The 18,285-nt window shown below is 33.1% G+C and overlaps 1 protein-coding gene across 43 annotated transcripts; it reads right to left on the bottom strand.

The window, feature by feature from the left end:
* Window positions 1-207: 207 nt before the first annotated feature.
* Window positions 208-15,207, bottom strand: LOC126720613 (receptor-like protein 35). Of its 43 annotated transcripts, XM_050423269.1 has the most exons (17): window positions 12,199-14,580; window positions 11,195-11,280; window positions 10,914-11,085; window positions 10,301-10,515; window positions 8,864-8,954; window positions 8,676-8,772; window positions 7,894-8,053; window positions 7,400-7,786; window positions 5,859-5,960; window positions 4,159-5,767; window positions 3,928-4,005; window positions 3,650-3,712; window positions 3,288-3,348; window positions 2,537-2,676; window positions 1,598-1,674; window positions 1,331-1,446; window positions 208-608 (listed from the first exon to the last, which is right to left on the bottom strand). In XM_050423269.1, exon 1 carries the CDS (start codon window positions 14,516-14,518, stop codon window positions 12,260-12,262), a length of 2,259 nt encoding a protein of 752 aa, XP_050279226.1. In that variant the 5' UTR covers window positions 14,519-14,580; the 3' UTR covers window positions 208-608; window positions 1,331-1,446; window positions 1,598-1,674; window positions 2,537-2,676; window positions 3,288-3,348; window positions 3,650-3,712; window positions 3,928-4,005; window positions 4,159-5,767; window positions 5,859-5,960; window positions 7,400-7,786; window positions 7,894-8,053; window positions 8,676-8,772; window positions 8,864-8,954; window positions 10,301-10,515; window positions 10,914-11,085; window positions 11,195-11,280; window positions 12,199-12,259. The 43 variants fall into 43 exon arrangements, 40 of the variants coding, with proteins under 40 accessions (XP_050279226.1, XP_050279222.1, XP_050279224.1 ...); XR_007653536.1 differs by lacking the exon at window positions 12,199-14,580 and adding an exon at window positions 14,587-15,207 and having other exon boundaries at window positions 3,650-4,005; XR_007653537.1 differs by lacking the exon at window positions 12,199-14,580 and adding an exon at window positions 14,587-15,207 and having other exon boundaries at window positions 3,650-4,005; window positions 11,195-11,251.
* Window positions 15,208-18,285: the final 3,078 nt, after the last annotated feature.

The following is an 18,285-nucleotide window of genomic DNA, read 5'->3' as shown; positions in this document are numbered from 1 at the left end:
TTCCATGTGTGTAGTCTTGTGGTGAAGTTGGCTATAAGTTTTTGTGTTGGCCTGTTGCTATTTGTAATAAGCGCTCAGCGACTTAGTCAATTTATAAATTCATCGGGGCAACCAGCTTTGTTCTGAAAGTAAATGTGAAATAAAAAGTAACTTTTAACTCTACTCTTGAAGCGATCAACCAGTAAGATCTTTGTTCTGATCAATAAATAACCAAAATTCCCATCAATAAATAATATTTCCTGGAGCATGCGTTTATACATTACAACAAAAATGATCAACTCTATAATGAAAACTATGGGAAGGAGCCAACATCAAAGAGAAACGGCACGTGTGAATATAGCTATGAATTATAAATCAGTTCAGTGGATTCTGTTTCTCATGTCACAAGGTAAAATTATCATAGTTTATCAAATATTTCTCTGGGTTGATCTTGATACTATACTCTTTCCAATGTGCTCTATAAATGTCGAAATATCTGATAAAAAATGGTGAAGATATTTCAGTGCCTTCTTTGCTTTGCACGCTTCTGCGACTGCTGACCTTTTATCTTCCATTTCTCATTCCCCCCTAGTTGATTCTTTTCTTCTATCTCTCGAACCTTGTGCTTCCTAAAAATGGTTTCCACACGAAAAGGAAAACGAAGCAAGACACATTACAAACTGAAATTAAAGCTTCATTTCATAGAGAGATTCTGGCTATCCCAAAGGAATTAAATCAAATACAAACACAGATAATCATAAAAATAATTGGGCTCTTCACATAATCAAGGAAAAAAGAACAACTTCCTAAAATATAATCAAATCATTCCGATTTGGTTAAATGTAGTAATGGAAACGTGTAAGGTGCACAATAGAGGACTCCAAATTAGCTTTTGCTTATAAGGGGGTGAGTCAAGATGGAAGTTTCTGCTGGAAATATATTCTAGAAATACAAATCATAAATAACAAGGTCATCTTTTTGGTGCCCCCCGCCCCCTCTTGCCTTATATAATAGTATATGCTCTCTCAAGTTTTGATATTTTTGTTATGTATGATGACCATGCTTCACATTATAGCTGTTTTCTTAACAAATTATGTCTGTCTAAACTCTGAAGTTCTTTTTTAAGTCCATTTGAAAATGACAACTGAGATAAGCATGCTCTTATGGCATTTAAGACAAAAATTAGCTGAATTCATCTTAACCATCTATTCTAAATAGGCAAAAGAACAAAGTTTTACAAATGACAACAACACCACCACATTCTTTTTACCCTTCAAACTCAACACATCATGTTGTGATATGGTCATATATGGTTTTCAACCCAAACACAAGATAGATTTGCATATCTCACCTGTAATCAACAAGGGTACAATCAGATAACAACTTAGTTGCAATTGTTCTTTTTCTCTCTTTCCTTGTTAGTCTACTTGTGAAGAAGTCTGACGCTGACTCTATCACCGTCCCGATCTAATTGTCAAAAGACCAAATGGTGTATGAATTAGTCAAGCCTAAATAACAAAATGTATACCACCCAAAAGAGAATATACACACAGTCCTAGTTACAACTCCAAGATATCACATACTATACTATTAATCTAGAAATTACAAATAGACTTACCAGGAAATACTTGGCAATGTTTTGGATTTTGAATCACCCTTCTTGTAGTGCCTCTTCAGATCAATGGCACTTCTCAACTGTAATTATGAACACAAGAAAGAATTCAGAGATCAATAATAACCTGCCTAAGTTATAGAATCTAAACTCCTAGCAAGCAAATGAACCATCAAAGTTGATTAGCAAGTGTCCTATTATCTTGATAAACCCATAACTAGTACATGCATATGCAAGCTTCACAATACCTTATCAACCCCCCCCACCCCCACAATTAAAAAAAAAAAAAGAATGAAGCTTCACATTAAGTTCTTATATATGATTATTTAATTGTAATTATTTAGTACACAGAAATTTATTTTCTTGACACATCATAATAGGTCCCACGAATTAAATTCACGGTAGGCCCCATCATTCATGTGAGAGGAGAGAGTATTACTAAAGGAGTATTGAATAACTTTCCAGCATTTAGATATTTATAATGACAAAATCTAAATGAGTTCCAGCACAATTCAAAAATAAATGGGAGATTGTTTGAGTGAGACTTGTTCAACTCCAAAGAAATCTTGAGATGAAGTAGTTCTAGTCCTATATCTGGAACATGTTATGATAAGAGAACACTCACTTTGGTCAAAGTACGAGCCCATCATAATTTAAAGCATTTCTTAAATTACGATGTGTTTTGATGGCTTCTTGATATGAATTTCATGTAAACAACTAGAATCATGTGCATTCAGGTCAATATGATGCAAACAAAACTTTTTGAGTGAAGCTGAGATGCTGAATCAACATTTTGAAATTGAAACTATAAATATCCCAGATAAAGCAACAAATCAAAGATTCCAGGATACTACCATCATAATTACTTCAAGTCCAGCCAAAGTTTTATACTTAAGTATATCAATGCCATTTTACAAGAAAACTAACTGGCAGTATATGACTCACAGATAAAATTTATATCCCTGGAAAATCATCTTCATATGGTGCAGGGTAAATCCCTCTCACTAAGGATGTTGCTTACAAGTTACAGAGAGCCTAAGGATGCTGCTTACAAGTTACACAAGGCATGAAGAAGATCAGCAACCCTGTTAGCATCATTGGCAGAAATATTATCAATTCCAATTCAACTCATGGAAAATCAACCAGCTTTTAGTTTCAATTTGGTATATTACCCAACTAGACTCAAATTTTACACAAACATTATTTTTTGGTAAGTAAAAATTTTACATTCCATACATAGAAAATAATTTTCGAATGCTAAACATGGATCCAGTCAGAGGCTAATGACTGCATATATATCATAGAATATATTAAATGCATCAATAGGAAGTCCCCTACCATCTACTTCATTTCTATTTTTCCAGTTTGTTAGTTATCTAAAGTCAAACAATCTCTTAAGTAGAAGAGTAAGATTTCATTATACTTTAAGCTATAACCTTACTTTACAAAGAGGCATTTAAATAATTTCCCTAATTCCATTTCTGCATGACAGTGACTCAAGTTGCTTAATTGCACATTCCCTAAAGCACACAAGTTGAAAGTTGAAACACTAAGTAAATTCTCAAAAATGAAACAATTTTTTTTTTTTTGATAAAAACAATGAAGCAATTAAAATGTTACAGAGAATCATTTGAGCATAATTGAAAAGTAGTGCCATGGAAACAAATTACATGGAAAAAAATAGAGTTCACCACACCTTCAGTAAACGCAGATCTTTTTGAATCTTTGGGGTGATGGTTTGTGCAGGTAAGTCAAACCTGTGTACATTTTACCAAAAAAAGAATGTAGTAATCATTGTTAGCAAGAGAGAGAAAAAAAGAAAAAGAAAAAAAAGAAGAACAAATCTTATTAGTTGAGACCCAAAAAAAACTAAATTCCTCCACCCATTTACACCTAAGACTATTTGAGGAGAGAGTTAGTGATTAACTTGAAAACAAAAGCATTAAAGTTTATAAAATTCAAAGCTTTCCTCTCTTTCCTTTTCTCAACAACCAATCAGACATAAGAAAATATAATGAAAAGCTAAAATAGAAACTCCTCGTTAAGACAAAGACATACCAGCCTTTCCCAACAGTATCTTTGAGCTGCTTCAACAAATGTCTACACTCTATGCCATACCAACTAAAACACAGACATACCAACCAAAAGCATCAACTAATGTCTACAGACTCTACACTCTGTGCCATTGCCTTTATATATAGACTCAAAAATTAGCACAGATAAGAAATTTAGAAGTCATAGCATCTACAATCAAACATAGAAGATATGAAAAACTAATATGAAAGAACAGAGATCTCAAGAGTTCATTATGGCCAGACTGACACTTAGAAACTAACCAAGGCCAAGGAGCAGTTTCGTTGGACTAGACCTTGAGATCTAGTCAGAACATTAAGACCTGACATCTTCAACATCACCTGAGCAAAGTCCATTCGAAAGTTTAATCAGGCATTTGAAGCATAAGCCCTTACCAATCTTGAGGACTCCTCATTAGCCATCAATTGCTGATTGGCAAAATGGAGTCCTCTCCCCCTTAAAAAGCTCTGATAGTAGTGAGTGCCAAAACCTACCCCAGATGATATTGAAGATGACAAAGCCTGCAAATATGACATCCCCCATTGCAGATTCACTAATTTCCAATGAAGCCATGGATGAAGAAGAAGGCTGAGTGGTGGTCCTATTACTGTCTTGGCACCTCATTCTCTTCTCAGTGAGGAAATCAGGAGTTATAGTTGGGTTTGGCTGCCCTGTCCCCTTGAAGTCAGAGAGGTGTTTCTGTATGAATTCATAGCCAATCTTCCCAGTTTTCTGTGTACCCTCAGATGATCAAAGAGGCCAAGACGCCTAAGATTAGGTGCCTGTTGAAATATGAAAGAATGCTGCCTAGCTTGTGATGTCATGTATAGTAGTTTACATCAGAGAACTCCAATAAAAAGAGTTATCAATATAGAGCTGTTCTTGATTGTCAGTTTAACAGAAATTAGAATAAGAAAAGTATTTCATTTATTTATTTTTTAATTTTTTGACATTTTAGATTTGAAAAACCTTAACTAAAAAGTGTCTGAAACAACTAGTTGGTCAGTTTTGGGTTCCCTTGCTTCAAACCCAGAAAAGAAGTAAAGACATTTATACTGAGACAAATTGAATGTTTTACTCTCTCTGATTGCTACAAAACAGACAAATATTGTAAAATGTAAATTTAAAATGCTACCTTTGTGTTCCCATATAATTTCCAAAGTATATGAATCTTTTTTTCACACTATTACTAATTCAAAAAAATTAAATCCCTCTAGGACCTAATGATACTATGTGGCTATCATACAACACAATAGTTTATAAGCATGTTCCAGCTAAATTCCTAAGAAGAAAAAGAAATGAGAAATGAGAAATCAAGGCAAAAACAAATATGCAACAAAACTGTTGTCTTTGTTTCACATCAAACATCCAGCTGCTACACACGCAATGAAAGGTGGCCAGCTAACTGCATTTGGGCCTAAGCACATCATCAGACTTCCCAAGAGCTATTCTTTACTATTAGTTTAATAGAATTTGGAAGAAGAAAAGTATTTCTCTTTTCTTTCTTTCTTTTTCTTCTTCTTTTCCTTTTTTTTTTTTTTTTTTTTTTTGAATTTTTTGAAGTTTTCGACTTGAAAAACCATAATAAAAAAGTGCCTGAAACAAATAGTTGGCTAATTAAAGGTGACTAACAATTTGTGGAAACCAAAACGGCAAAATTCACTATGAACACATTCTCAATTCATTAACTTTCTAATCTTTCCCCACAACTAATATGTACTTTATGGACTCCTCTCAACATAAAAAAATGTAAAGAGGTACCAACTCTTTTGAAGTCTGTTTCTTACATTTTACCCAAGTTTCATTCAAGAATCATTGTCCACAAACAATCATCAAATCCTAAACCTTAAAGTGTTTCTAAAGGACTCTAGATATTAATAAAAATATCTTTAAAGAGAGAGAATAGGAAGATTAAGGATCAAGAATAGACTAGCATAATGCCATCTCTTGTGGCAATAGAAACTATATCAGCACATGAAACTACCCCTGGACAAGCCTTTTCAAGCTCCTCCTTGATGAAATCAATCTTATTGAAAACCCTCAAGGTCTGAAATGGTTTTTATTACAATTGTTGTCATCAAAAAGGACCAAAGCACCACAACCCTGATCAAGAAAATCCCACAAAAAATTAAGACCAACAAATTAGTACCTAAAAATAAATGGCAAGAAATTAGACACCAAAATAAGAACATACAATTTTTTATCATCATCTGGTCATGGAATGTCAGCCAGTGATCTAAATTATGAATGAATGCTGCTCCTCCATCATGTTAGAGAGATAGAAAGGGCCACCAGCCTGTACATAAGAGCACTCCAACAAAAAGAATTACTAAGAGTTGTTCTTTATTGTTAGTTTAACAGAATTTGGAATAAGAAAAGTATTTCATTTTTTTTTTTTTTGGAAATTTTAGACCTGAAAAACCATAACAAAGAAGTTCTTGAAACAACTAGTAAAGGTGTATGTAACAATTTGTGGAAACCAATACAACAAAAATCACTAGGAACATATATTCAATTCATTAAGTTTCTAAGCTTTCCCCACAATCAATATGTAACTTTAGAATCTTATCTAATTGAAAATATAGAGGAAATTAGTCTACTCCTCCAAGCATCCTAGGTAGCACTAGGGTAATTAACACCGCTCTTTAGTAAATAAATAAATAAATAACCACTCTTCATTCAATCCAACCAACAAGATCTTTAATCTGTAAAAGGAAGGTAATATTACAAGGATGTAATAATAATTATAACTGAAATATGTAATAGAATATAACTCGATTATTTGAAGCTGCAACTAAGCTGTGAAGTTGCCCCTTTAAAAAAAAAAAAAAATACATTGACCACAAGATGTATTTAGAATTGCAATGGAGTAGAGAAATTTCTTCTCACACTAGAGCATAAAGCAAGGTCATTAAATGAAATCTGACATAAATAAAGCATTAAAATGTGGTGGTTACATGGCAGTAGCCTATATACTCTCTGGTATGACTATACCTTAAACATAAAAGGTTTCTTTTTTTTTTTTTTTTTTTTTTTTTTTTTTTTATATAAATTTTTTTTTATGCCTTACACATGGATTGTACCATTGTTGTCTTCTCCATGAGTGGCTCCCAGCTAAAGCATGACTTTGGATGTGCGGGCATGATAAGTGTAATTGAATACTAATTGATGACAATAAAACATAATGGCATCTGATTGAAAGCTATGCCTATGAGTCACTTTTATATTCTACTTGGTGATTAAAGAAATAAAGAAAATTATAGACAAATCAATTCTTTGTTTCATGACACAGAATTGTAGACTTTCCTATTTCTGAAGTTCAAACTCAAAAAGAACGAACTAAAATCTCCTTCAAATGATGAATAATCAGCCAAAACTCGTTAGAAACACTGACACCCAATTAAATTAATTTGGATGTTGCAGCATAGATTATGATCTCCCCAAATATTAGTTAACTTTTGGTAACATTCCAAACATTTTAATTCTATATTTCTAAAGAACTCAACAGCCATAACATATTTCATCATTGTGTCTAATGTCTACGCTAAGCCATTGCCTTTATATATAGACTCAAATTAGCATAGGCAAGAAGTTTAAAAGTCAATGCATCTACAATTAAACATTGAACATAAAGAGAAGCTTATATGAAAACATAACGATGTCAAGAGTTCATTATGGTCAAGATTGTCACTTAGGAACTGACAAAAGGCAAGGAGTAGTTGCGTCGGACCTGACCTTGAGATCCAGCCAAAACATTAAGCACTGGCATCTTCATCATTGCCCATGCAAAGTCCAGTCTTGCGGTTGGTTGATCTGTCATCTGAAGCATAGGCCCTTACCAGTCTCGTGGTCTTCTCATTAGCCAGCTACTGCTGATCAGCGAAAAGGGGTCTTCTCCTCTTTTTAATGACTGGCTGTGAATTCATGCAGACTCACTCATTTCCAATGATTACATGGGTTAAGAAGAAGGTTGAGTGGTGGTCCTATTACTGTCTTGGCACCTCATTCTCATGTCAGTGAGGAAATCAGAAGCTATGGTTGGGTCAAGCTGCCCTGTACCCTTGCAGTCATAAAGGTGTTTGTGTATGAACTCACAGCCAATCTTCCCAATTTTGTGTGCACCTTCAGATGATCAAGAAACCAATGCAAACCAAAGTAACATTTTAAACCTTTTTCAATTCCATATAACAAGGGCATAAAATGAGAAAAGGCAGAGAACTAGTAAGTACCTAAAAGATAGACTATTTCTCTTTCATCAAAACCTCTAATGCCAAAAAGGTAAAGTGTTTGTATAATATAATCATCCGGTCATGGAATCTCAGCCAGTGCTTTGTTGAGGTATGAATGAATGCTCAGCCTGTTAACACTGGATAGAAAGGGGCCACAAGCCTGTGATGTCAAGTAAAATAGTTTACATCAGAGAACTCCAATAAAAAGAACAGCAAAATATTGCAAAATAAATAAATAAAGAGAGAACAGAGAGAAGCATAAAATAGCTATCCTCAGCTTGGCTGCTGTGAAGTTGAGGTGAAGGATTTGGAAAGCATAGAAAGCACTATGTTTGGTCCCCCAATAAAGGAGAAAATATTCAACTAAATCAAGTGTAATCTAATTTCTTGGCTGCAAGAAGTTGAAGAATCAATCAAGAACATCAAATTTGTTTGTTTATCCTTTCACCTTTAAAGAAACTGGAATAATGTGGACAGGGATGAATCAACTGGGAACAAAAGATATATAAGGGAATCTCTAATATATATATCATGAGAGAGAGAAAGAGAGAGGAATGGATAGTAAATCATAAAAAGAAAATTATTAAGATTGTGAGAGAATCACTAAAGTATCCCAAGCAGAGAGGAGCCATGTTACTCAAGTGATTATGAAACAAATCAAGGACATTAAGGAAAGTCATTACAAATCAAGGAAGGAATTTTTCCAATGAGAGAGAGAGACAAGAAAGAGAGGTGAGACGAGAGAGAAGAGAAAGAATGTTCAATTCAAAATGAACACTTACCGGCATTTATCTCGCTCATAGCCTTCTTCACATGTTCATCAGGTTCAGTGTCCACAATGACTATTTGAACAATCTCAAATCCATAAGCTGACATGGCCTATGCATGTGAAATTCAAAGATATTATAAAGAAACAGATTTACCTTGTAACTTGACTAATACTAAACCAAATTAGCGGATGGAGAAATACCTTTCAAGTTCCTCTTCCACGGCTATCACAATCTCATTCTTTTGTTCAAAAACAGAATCCAACACCAACTTCGGAACACTTGCACTAATAACTAGAAGAATAGAGACATAAGCCTGTTAGTCTCTCAAAACGATATACAAATAGGTAAAATTGTCTCCAATGGAAATTATGACATAACAAGTATATGCATTGATAGTGACAAAAAACTTGCCCCAACCTCAAAGATATTCAACACAGCAAATTTCATAACCACTATAAGAACTTTTTTTTTTTTCTTTTTTTCGGTTACTATGCACCATTTGTCCTCATAATATTCACATCAGATACATTACCTCCGTGGTCCTCTCCACATGAACATTATTGTTAAAATAATCACTTTTCCAAGTCATGTCTTGCACATAGTTAATCATGATGCTTTAAGCAAATCATAAAGATCATTAAAACATAAAACGATTATCCTATATAGCTGTTTCACTTAGAATAGACATTTCAATTGTTTTTGCATAAACTTCAAAAAATCAATGTCCAGCTACAAAAGAAGTCATCACTTCTCAGCATAAACTTCAAAAAGTCAATATCAAATTAGGAAAGTCCATACTTCTCAGAATTTATTTATTTTCCTAACAGATATGGACCCATGTGACATTATTTAATAAAAAAGGAATTGACTCTTAAATTTCATTATAAGGGCAAACATGGTGACTTTCTTCAAGGTCCAGTTACACACCCATACCATCAAAGACAGAGATAGGATCTGTGCTCTGGTATTGCTGAGTTTGTAAAAAGCATTAGCAGATTTGTCTGTCAAGGCCCAGTATTGAATAGAAGTAACAACAGTAACAAGCACATTATCATGAAAATATATATATATATAGATCAGAAGAGGCCGAAGAATCATGCTTTTAAGCATATAAAATAATTTAAAACAAAAGAATAGTGCTTAGCCTAATATATTCATGCTTTACTGCTTTTAACTGAAAAAAAAAATTAATAAATAAAAAGTTCTAGATAAATTCTGCAATCACTCATGACTTGACAACAATAAAGCAAAATATATCTTCAAACAAACATTTCTTGCAATCTGTATAATACTAATTCTGTCCAATCAGTTTTGGGTTCCCATGCTTCAAACCAAGAAAAGAAGTAAAGACATTTATACTGAGACAAATTGATTGTTTTACTCTCTCTGATTGCTACAAAACAGAAAAATTATTGTAAAATGCAAATTTAAAATGTTGCCTTTGTCTTCCCATATAATATCCAAAGTATATGAATCTTTTTTTCACACAATTACTAATTCAAAAAAATTAAATCCCTCTAAGACTCAATGATACTATGTGGCTATCATATAATACAATAGATTACAAGCATGTTCTAGTTGAATTCCTAAGAAGAAAAAGATATGAGAAATCAAGGAAAAACAAATATGCAACAAACCTTTTGTCTTTGTTTCACATCAAACATCCAGCTGCTGCACGCGCAATGAGGTGGCCAGCTAACTGTTGTCCCAAAACCCAAGGCAAACAGTGGCATCTGGGCCCAAGCACATCATCAAACTTTCCAAGAGTTGTTCTTTACTGTCAGTTTAACAGAATTTGGAATAAGAAAAGTATTTCTCTTTTCTTTCTTTCTTCTTCTTCTTCTTCTTCTTCCTTTTTTTTTTTTTTTTGAATTTTTTGAAATTTTAGACATGAAAAACCATAATTAAAAAATGCTTGAAACAAGTAGTTGGCTAATTAAAGGTGACTAACAATTTGTGGAAACCAAAACAGCAAAAATCACTAGGAACATGTTCTCAATTCATTAACTTTCTAAACTTTCCCCACAACTAATATGTACTTTATAGACTCCTCTCGACATAAAAAATGTAAAGAGGTACCAACTCTTTTAAAGTCTGTTTCTTACATTTTACCAAAGTTTCATTCAAGAATCATTGTCCAGAAACAATCATCAAATCCTAAACCTTAAAGTGTTGCTAAAGGACTCTAGATATTAACAAAAATATCTTTAAAGAGAGAGAGGATAGGAAGATTAAGGATCAAGAACAGACCAGCATAATGCCATCTCTTGTGGCAATAGAAACAATATCAACGTATGAAACTACCCCTGGACAAGCCTTTTCAAGCTCCTCCTTGATGAAATCAATTTTATTGAAACCCTCAAGGTCTGAAATGGTTTTTATTACAATTGTTGTCATCAAAAAGGATCGAAGCACCACAACACTGATCAAGAAAAGCCCACAAAAAATTAAGACCAACAAATTAGTACCTAAAAATAAATGGAAGGAAATTACAACACCAAAAATCAAAACATACAATTTTTTATCATCACCTGGTCATGGAATGTCGGCCAGTGATCTAAACTATGAATGAATGCTATCCCTCCATCCTGTTAGAGAGATAGAAAGGGCCACCAGCCTGTACATCAGGGCACTCCAACAAAAAGAATTACTAAGAGCTGTTCTTTATTGTTAGTTTAACTAAATTTGGAATAAGAAAAGTATTTCATTTTTTTTTTAATTTTTTGAAATTTTAGACCTGAATAACCATAACCAAAAAGTTCCCGGAAACAACTAGTAAAGGTGTATGTAACAATTTGTGGAAACCAAAATAGCAAAAATCACTAGGAACATATATTCAATTCATTAAGTTTCTAAGCTTTCCCCACAATCAATATGTACTTTAGAATCTTATCTAATTGAAAATATAGAGGAAATTAGTCTACTCCTCCGAGCATCCTAGGTAGCACTAGGGTAATTAACACCGCTCTTAAATAAATAAATAAATAACCACTCTTCATGAAATCCAAACAAGAAGATTTTTAATCTGTAAAACGAAGGTAATATTACAAGGATGTAATAATAATAATAATTGAAATATGTAATAGAGTATAACCCAATTATTTGAAGCTGCAACTAAGCAGTGAAGTTGCCCATTTAAAAAAAAAAAAAAAAACCTGACCACAAGATGTAGTTAGAATTGCAATGGAGTAGAGAAATTTCTTCTCACACTAGAGCATAAAGTAGGGTCATTAAATGAAGGTTGACATAAATAAAGCATTAAAATGTAGTGGTTACATAGTAGTAGCCTATGTACTCTCTGGTATGGCTATACCTTAAACATAAAAGCTTCTTTTTTTTTTAAAGGAAGCATAGAAGCTTATGCACCCAGTAACACAAGTAAAAAGCCTCACATTAACACAAGTACAACCATTCCAAACTAACATAAAGGAAATTAAAAATGAAGAATCTTCTTACCAATATAAAGACACAGTTTTAAGGAAGCAAAAAATTATGAAATAGATATTTTCAAATATATTAGCATATAAAAATATACCTAGAATCAGTATTTTTATCCACTAAATTCTTCTTCAATGAGTTTGTCCATGAGCATTCTTCTAGGATCTTTGCAACTTGCTATGTCTTCCTCCGTAAACAATATTCACTAGCCATTTCGGTTTTCCACTTGAGAACACAAGATAACCCAAACCCAATCCAAACATGAATCCACAGCCATACCCCAACAATACAACTTTCCAATGAAACCCATTATCAAATTTGAAATCATCTTCTTGAATGGTTGATGATGGCGATGGTTGTTGTCCCTCATCATTGCCACAAGCTTTTGTCATTGGAAATCCACATAACCCAAGGTTCCCAACGTAAGAATCATTCATAAAGGTATTGAATTGTTTACCTTGGGGTATATGTCCAGAAAGATAATTTTCTGATAGGTTTAAAAATGCTAGCATTGTGAGATCTGCCAATTGCATAGGAATTTCACCCGTGAGCTTGTTTGAGGAGAGATCTAACCATTCAAGATTGGTTAAATTTCCCAACGATTGAGGCATACAACCTATAAGATTATTGTGTGAGAAATTAAGCCCCTTCAATGATCGAAGCTCTCCAATTACCTCTGGAATTTCTCCTTTGAAATTATTGTTGGAGAAATCAATGGTTGTGAATAGACTTTGAATTTTCACCAATTCTATGGAATACCCTTTCATCACCACTGTCACAGAATCTTGATAATAACTATCACCCATATATTTCAATTCACCTTTGTCTACATTCGCATTCATCATCGCTTTTAAATACATGAAAAAGTTTGTTGGCAAAAGACCATGAAACTCGTTGTGAGAGAGGTCTATGATTCGCAAATTAGGGAATGGGAATTTGGTCTTGGGATTGCCTATGGCACCATGAAAGTTGTTTGATCGCAAGATAAGAACCCGCAACTCTAGAAGAGTTTCCAACCAACAAGGAAAGGTGCCAATAATCTTGTTGTTACCAAAATCTAGAATTTCCAACTTTCTACAATGGACCAATGATCGTGGCAATGCCCCTTCCAGTTGGTTCCCATTGAGTTTCAGACTTCTCAAGTGACATCCCTTTGCAAATGTTGTTGGGATAGTGCCATTAAGATTATTACTTTGTAAATTCAAGTCTATGAGATTATCACTGAAGTTTCCCAAACATGGAGGAATCACGTTATTCAAGTGATTATAAGAGAAATCAAGGAATTTGAGGGAACGGAGATTGCAAATCAAGGAAGGGATGTGTCCAGTTAAATTATTCCTTGAGACTGAAAAGTAATACAATGAATCCTTCCCCACCTCCATTACCCAGGATGGAATATTGCCTTTGATATGGTTGTTGGAAAGGTCTAAGTATGCTATATATTCTGCAGTTCCTAAAAACTGTGGAATTTCGGTTATGTTGGAAGAAGACAATTGTAATGAGTGAATTTTGGACAAAATATTGGTGGCAGATGTGAAGGAGTGTAGTGATAGGTGAGGATTGTTTGACATATCAAGAGATTGAAGACTTTTGAGCTTTGAGAATATTTTTGACTCCACATTGCCACTAAAATTATTGAAGGAAACATTTAGAGAAACCAATGAGTTATGCTGAAATTCACCAATATGCCCAGTGAATTTGTTATGATCAAGACGTAAGTAATGTAAAGATGGTATTGTATACACCCAAGATGGTATTGTCCCATTCAGTAAGTTACCAGATAATAAGAGATATTTTAGATTGGAAGGAATCTTGTTGACTAGTTGACTACTAGATGAATTATTTGAAGAGAAAATTTGGGTCAATTTTGTCGTAACTTCCGGAAGTTGCCCTATGAAATTGTTGTAAGAGAGATCTAAGTAAGTCAGTCCTGTATTGTTTAGGAGGGACCATGGACACTGACCACCAAAGTTACCATGTGAAAGGTCCAAATCAGTTATTTGTGTGAGATTTGAAAGAAATGTTGGATATGATGAACCTATGAAATTGCATCCACCGACAAATAATTCTTTTAAGGACATGAGGTTGCTGATTAAATAAGGTAAGTCAATAGAGAATTCAGTTTCAGTGAGATACAAGGCCTTGAGAGGAGTACTCCAATTATACGTTGGAAGGGAACCAGTGAGATTGTAGTTGTGACCTACACGGAGTTTCTGGAGGTTTGGAAGGCGGAATATATTATCTGGAAATTTCCCTTTCAATTGGCAATGATTAAGACGAAGAGATGTTAAAGAAGACGACAAGTTCGTGAGACAATTAGTTGAAACAGAAGACATATCAATCCCATATAAAACAAGTTCAGTTAGATGGGTTAGGTTTTGAATAAGCTGCTTCAAATTAGGCGTTTCTATTCTCATGTCAATATTCCCAGAGAGATCAAGTGAAACTAGTTTGGATAAGTGGGAGATTTCGGATGGGAAATTACCTGCAAAGGAGGAGCCAGCAATAGAGTAGCCAACAAAGGAGGTGCCAGCAACGGCGGAGTAAGTGAGGTTGAGATGTGTCATGTTTGCAAAGCCACCAAACTTAGATGAAATTGTGGAGCCATGGAAATCGTTGTAAGCAAGGTTGAGCCTCTGGAGATGGCGAAGAGAGAAAAGGGTGCTATTGGGATGGATGGGTCCATGAAGCCCACTGCAACTAAGGTCAACACCAATGACATGACCTGTCATTGTGTCACAGGTGACCCCACTCCATCCACAACAATCTGTACCCATTTTCCACGAATTCTTTGGAGGATAAGAATACAAATCACAATAATAACTAGAATAGCCGACATCAAAAGAGTTTCTGAAATGGAGCAAAGCAGAGGATTGGTGTGAATGGCAAAGAGGTGTTGATGAATTAAAAGAAAAAGAAGAGAGAGATGAATTAGGTACAGAAAGGAAGAGGAAGAAAATGAGAAAGAAGAGTACCATAATTGCTCTGGATTTGAGAGAAATGAGAAGGATATATAATATATTTTGGGTGTTTTGGAATTGAGGTGTCGTAGATACATGCATCGATATTTATAGGCGGCACGATTATCAGAAGGGACCATAACAAGGAAAGGATTATGTGGCTCACTCTATTAACTAGCTTTGAAAGTCAAAAAATCAGGATATCCGGGCTATGTATTTATAAAAAACTCTCTATAATTAAGTATAATAATAATCCTATCTACTTTATATTTCAATTCACTCATTCTGACACCTTTAGTGGATAGATTTTTATTAATATATATTATGTATATATATAAATATATATATATATATATATTTTATCTTTTATTATAAGTTTTGTCTTTACCTATTTAGAATCATCAGTTTATGGAAATAATTAACTTATTATGACATTTATGCTACACATTTAGCACATTGTCAAGGACCCAGCAAATAAGTCAAAGGCATCCTCTTGGCATAATTATTAATTAAATCAATGTAATCTAGGCACATGCTAAATGCACAAATAAAAAAGGCCAGTACTCAAGCCATTGGTTTAAAGGGAAGTTTACTTTAGTAGAGTGGAAGCACTTGTGAAAAAACACCCTTAGGAATGAGAAATTATAAGATCCACATGGTGGACAAGTGATGTGGTCCACCATTCCAGTAAAAAACTTCGACCTGTTTAAAATTGTTAGGTAGAAAAAATTTTTAAACAAAAATTAATTACTGACTCAGCAATTTTAAACAAATAGAAGTTTTTTAGTGGAATGGTAGACAAATGACGCGGTCCACTAAAGAACTCTATAATTTCTCCTTAAGAATATTGTGTCCAAGATCACTGTAAAAGCAGAAAATTTCTTAATAATCTTAGCAAAAAAAAAAAAAAAAATCTTAATAAAAGTTGAACATAAAGTGATAAGGTCTAGAGGATCCAATTTGGTATTATATTTCATGCATACAATGGCGTAGCCAACAATCATCTTTCCTATTTTCATTAAGTAGAACTATTTTTTTCTCTTATGTACCTAATGTTATTTCTATTTCTTAATCTTTGATTCCCCTATTACTAAAATTTTAAAGATACTATAAATTGTACTACATTTTTGTTTAGAGTAATAAAGTGTATTGCAAAAAAATGATAAATTGGTAACAAGAATGTAATTGGTGCAACTTAAAAAATACAGTACATGATTGTTTGGATTGATATTTCATAATATGGACTAGCTTTTTCTAAATATGTATACATACATTTCTAATATTATTTTAAGAAGTTACTGGGGGGAGTGGACTTATGGGGAAGACAAAGTCTTCTGAAATAACAAGTAAGAAAGTTTAATTAGTAATTTTATCTCTTAAAATTTTGTGTGGAAGAAAATAATCGTGCCTTTTTTTAAGTCATTGATATGCCAGATACCTTTAATCATGAAAACTTTGTCACCTAGTCTTTGGTCATTGTTCAAAACCTCGAAAGTCTTTTGGTCATTGTTTGAACTTTCAAAAACTTGGAAAGTTATAATCTTAAAATTTTGGACTATATAATAATTGTTTGATGTAGATTGCATAATTGCAGATTAAATGTATGGCAATTATCAAACGTGTAGCAACCTTGTTAACGTCTCACCAAGTCTTTGGTCATTGTTCAAAACTTCCAAAGTCTTTTGGTCATTGTTTGAAACTTTCAAAAACTTGGAAAGTTATAATCTTAAAATTTTGGACTATATAATAATTGTTTGATGCAAACTGCATAATTGCTAACTAAGTGTATGGCAATTATCAAACATATAGCAATCATGATATCCGGGTCAATTTTACGTCATCCATTACTTTTTCGTCAAACAAAATAAAAACAAACTATAATTACATATCTAGTTTTCTACTCATCCACATCCCATGTAGTGATCATGAAATTTGTTTATATATATATAACATATTTACTTAAGTTTAAACTCCAAATTACATCCTCCAACTTTAACTTATTTTCAAATTATTCATTTAAGTTTCATATTTTTTTTTTCAATCTTTAACTTAAATATGTTATCTATTTAGTCATTCCATCATAATTATCCAATCTTGCTATTAGTTTAATATCATCCAATATGGATTGGATGGAAGGTATTCAATGAAAACAAATGAAAGTTAGAGGAATGAAATGAAAAAGAGTGAAACTTAAAGAACCGAATTAAAAACAAGTCAAAGTTAGAGGTGTAATTTGTAAATTAGAGACTTTTTAGAGTAGAATATACATATTAATTAAAATTTGTTCAAGGAAATTTAATCAAACATAAATTGAAAATTATTTAATGTTAGATTGCTTTATTTGAAAAGATAGTGTATTCTAATTAGATATAACTATCATTGGAAAAATCAAGAATCCCAATCTTCCCTCTTTCGTTATAACTATTGAATTAAAAACAAAAAACCAAAAAAAACTTCAAAACATGTGGTACTATTAGAGAAGACTTTAATCCTAATAATGTTGCAAGTCTTTGGTTAGTGTTCGTAAAATATATTTATACTTGGAAAGTAATGGCCACATGGTCCCACAATCGACTAGCGTGACTTTTGAGCTATATAATTTTTTGATGATGTACAACTACTCTTTTCAAGTCATTGATTTTCTAAATTCATTCAAACTTGAAAACCCATGTTATGTGGGAATATACTTCAAAATCTGTGCCAAGATTTTTGTAGCTCAGTTAGTTGACACCTCCTAGTGTCTCCATGATTCAAAGCCTCCCTCCTTTGTTATAACTATCCAATTATCCAAAATATTTCAAAACATGTGGTTCTATTAGAAGACTTTAATCCTAATTACATTGAATGAATCTTTGGTTAGTGTTCAGATGTTCTATTTAGACTTGGAAAGTAATAGAATCATGGTCTAGCTACTAGCTAGCATGACTTTTGGACTATATAACAATTTGCTAAAGATTCATGCTAGAATGAACTAGGAGAAATTGTTTTAATTATCTTGGTATGTTTCAAATTAGTGTTTTAATAAGATATATATGGTGAGCCAAACACAATACTTTCTTTGAAGGGAGGAAACTAAAGCTAATCTCTTTTTTTTTTTTTTTTTTTGGGGGCGGCATATCCAAAACTGCCACTATAAGAGACTAATCTCATTTGGATTTTACTAACTTATGTACTCAGGTGGGACCTTAAACACTTTTTTCTACCACATAATCCTGTATGCAGCA

This window comes from Quercus robur, chromosome 4 (assembly GCF_932294415.1).
Source record: "Quercus robur chromosome 4, dhQueRobu3.1, whole genome shotgun sequence".
NCBI classification, from domain to species: domain Eukaryota; kingdom Viridiplantae; phylum Streptophyta; class Magnoliopsida; order Fagales; family Fagaceae; genus Quercus; species Quercus robur.
This window is presented reverse-complemented; position numbering and strand designations above follow the sequence as displayed.

What these genes read in the sequence shown, in the direction of transcription:
- LOC126720613 (XM_050423265.1), bottom strand. Translation starts at nt 14,518, where the DNA reads ATGAGAATAGAAACGCCTAATTTGAAGCAGCTTATTCAAAACCTAACC.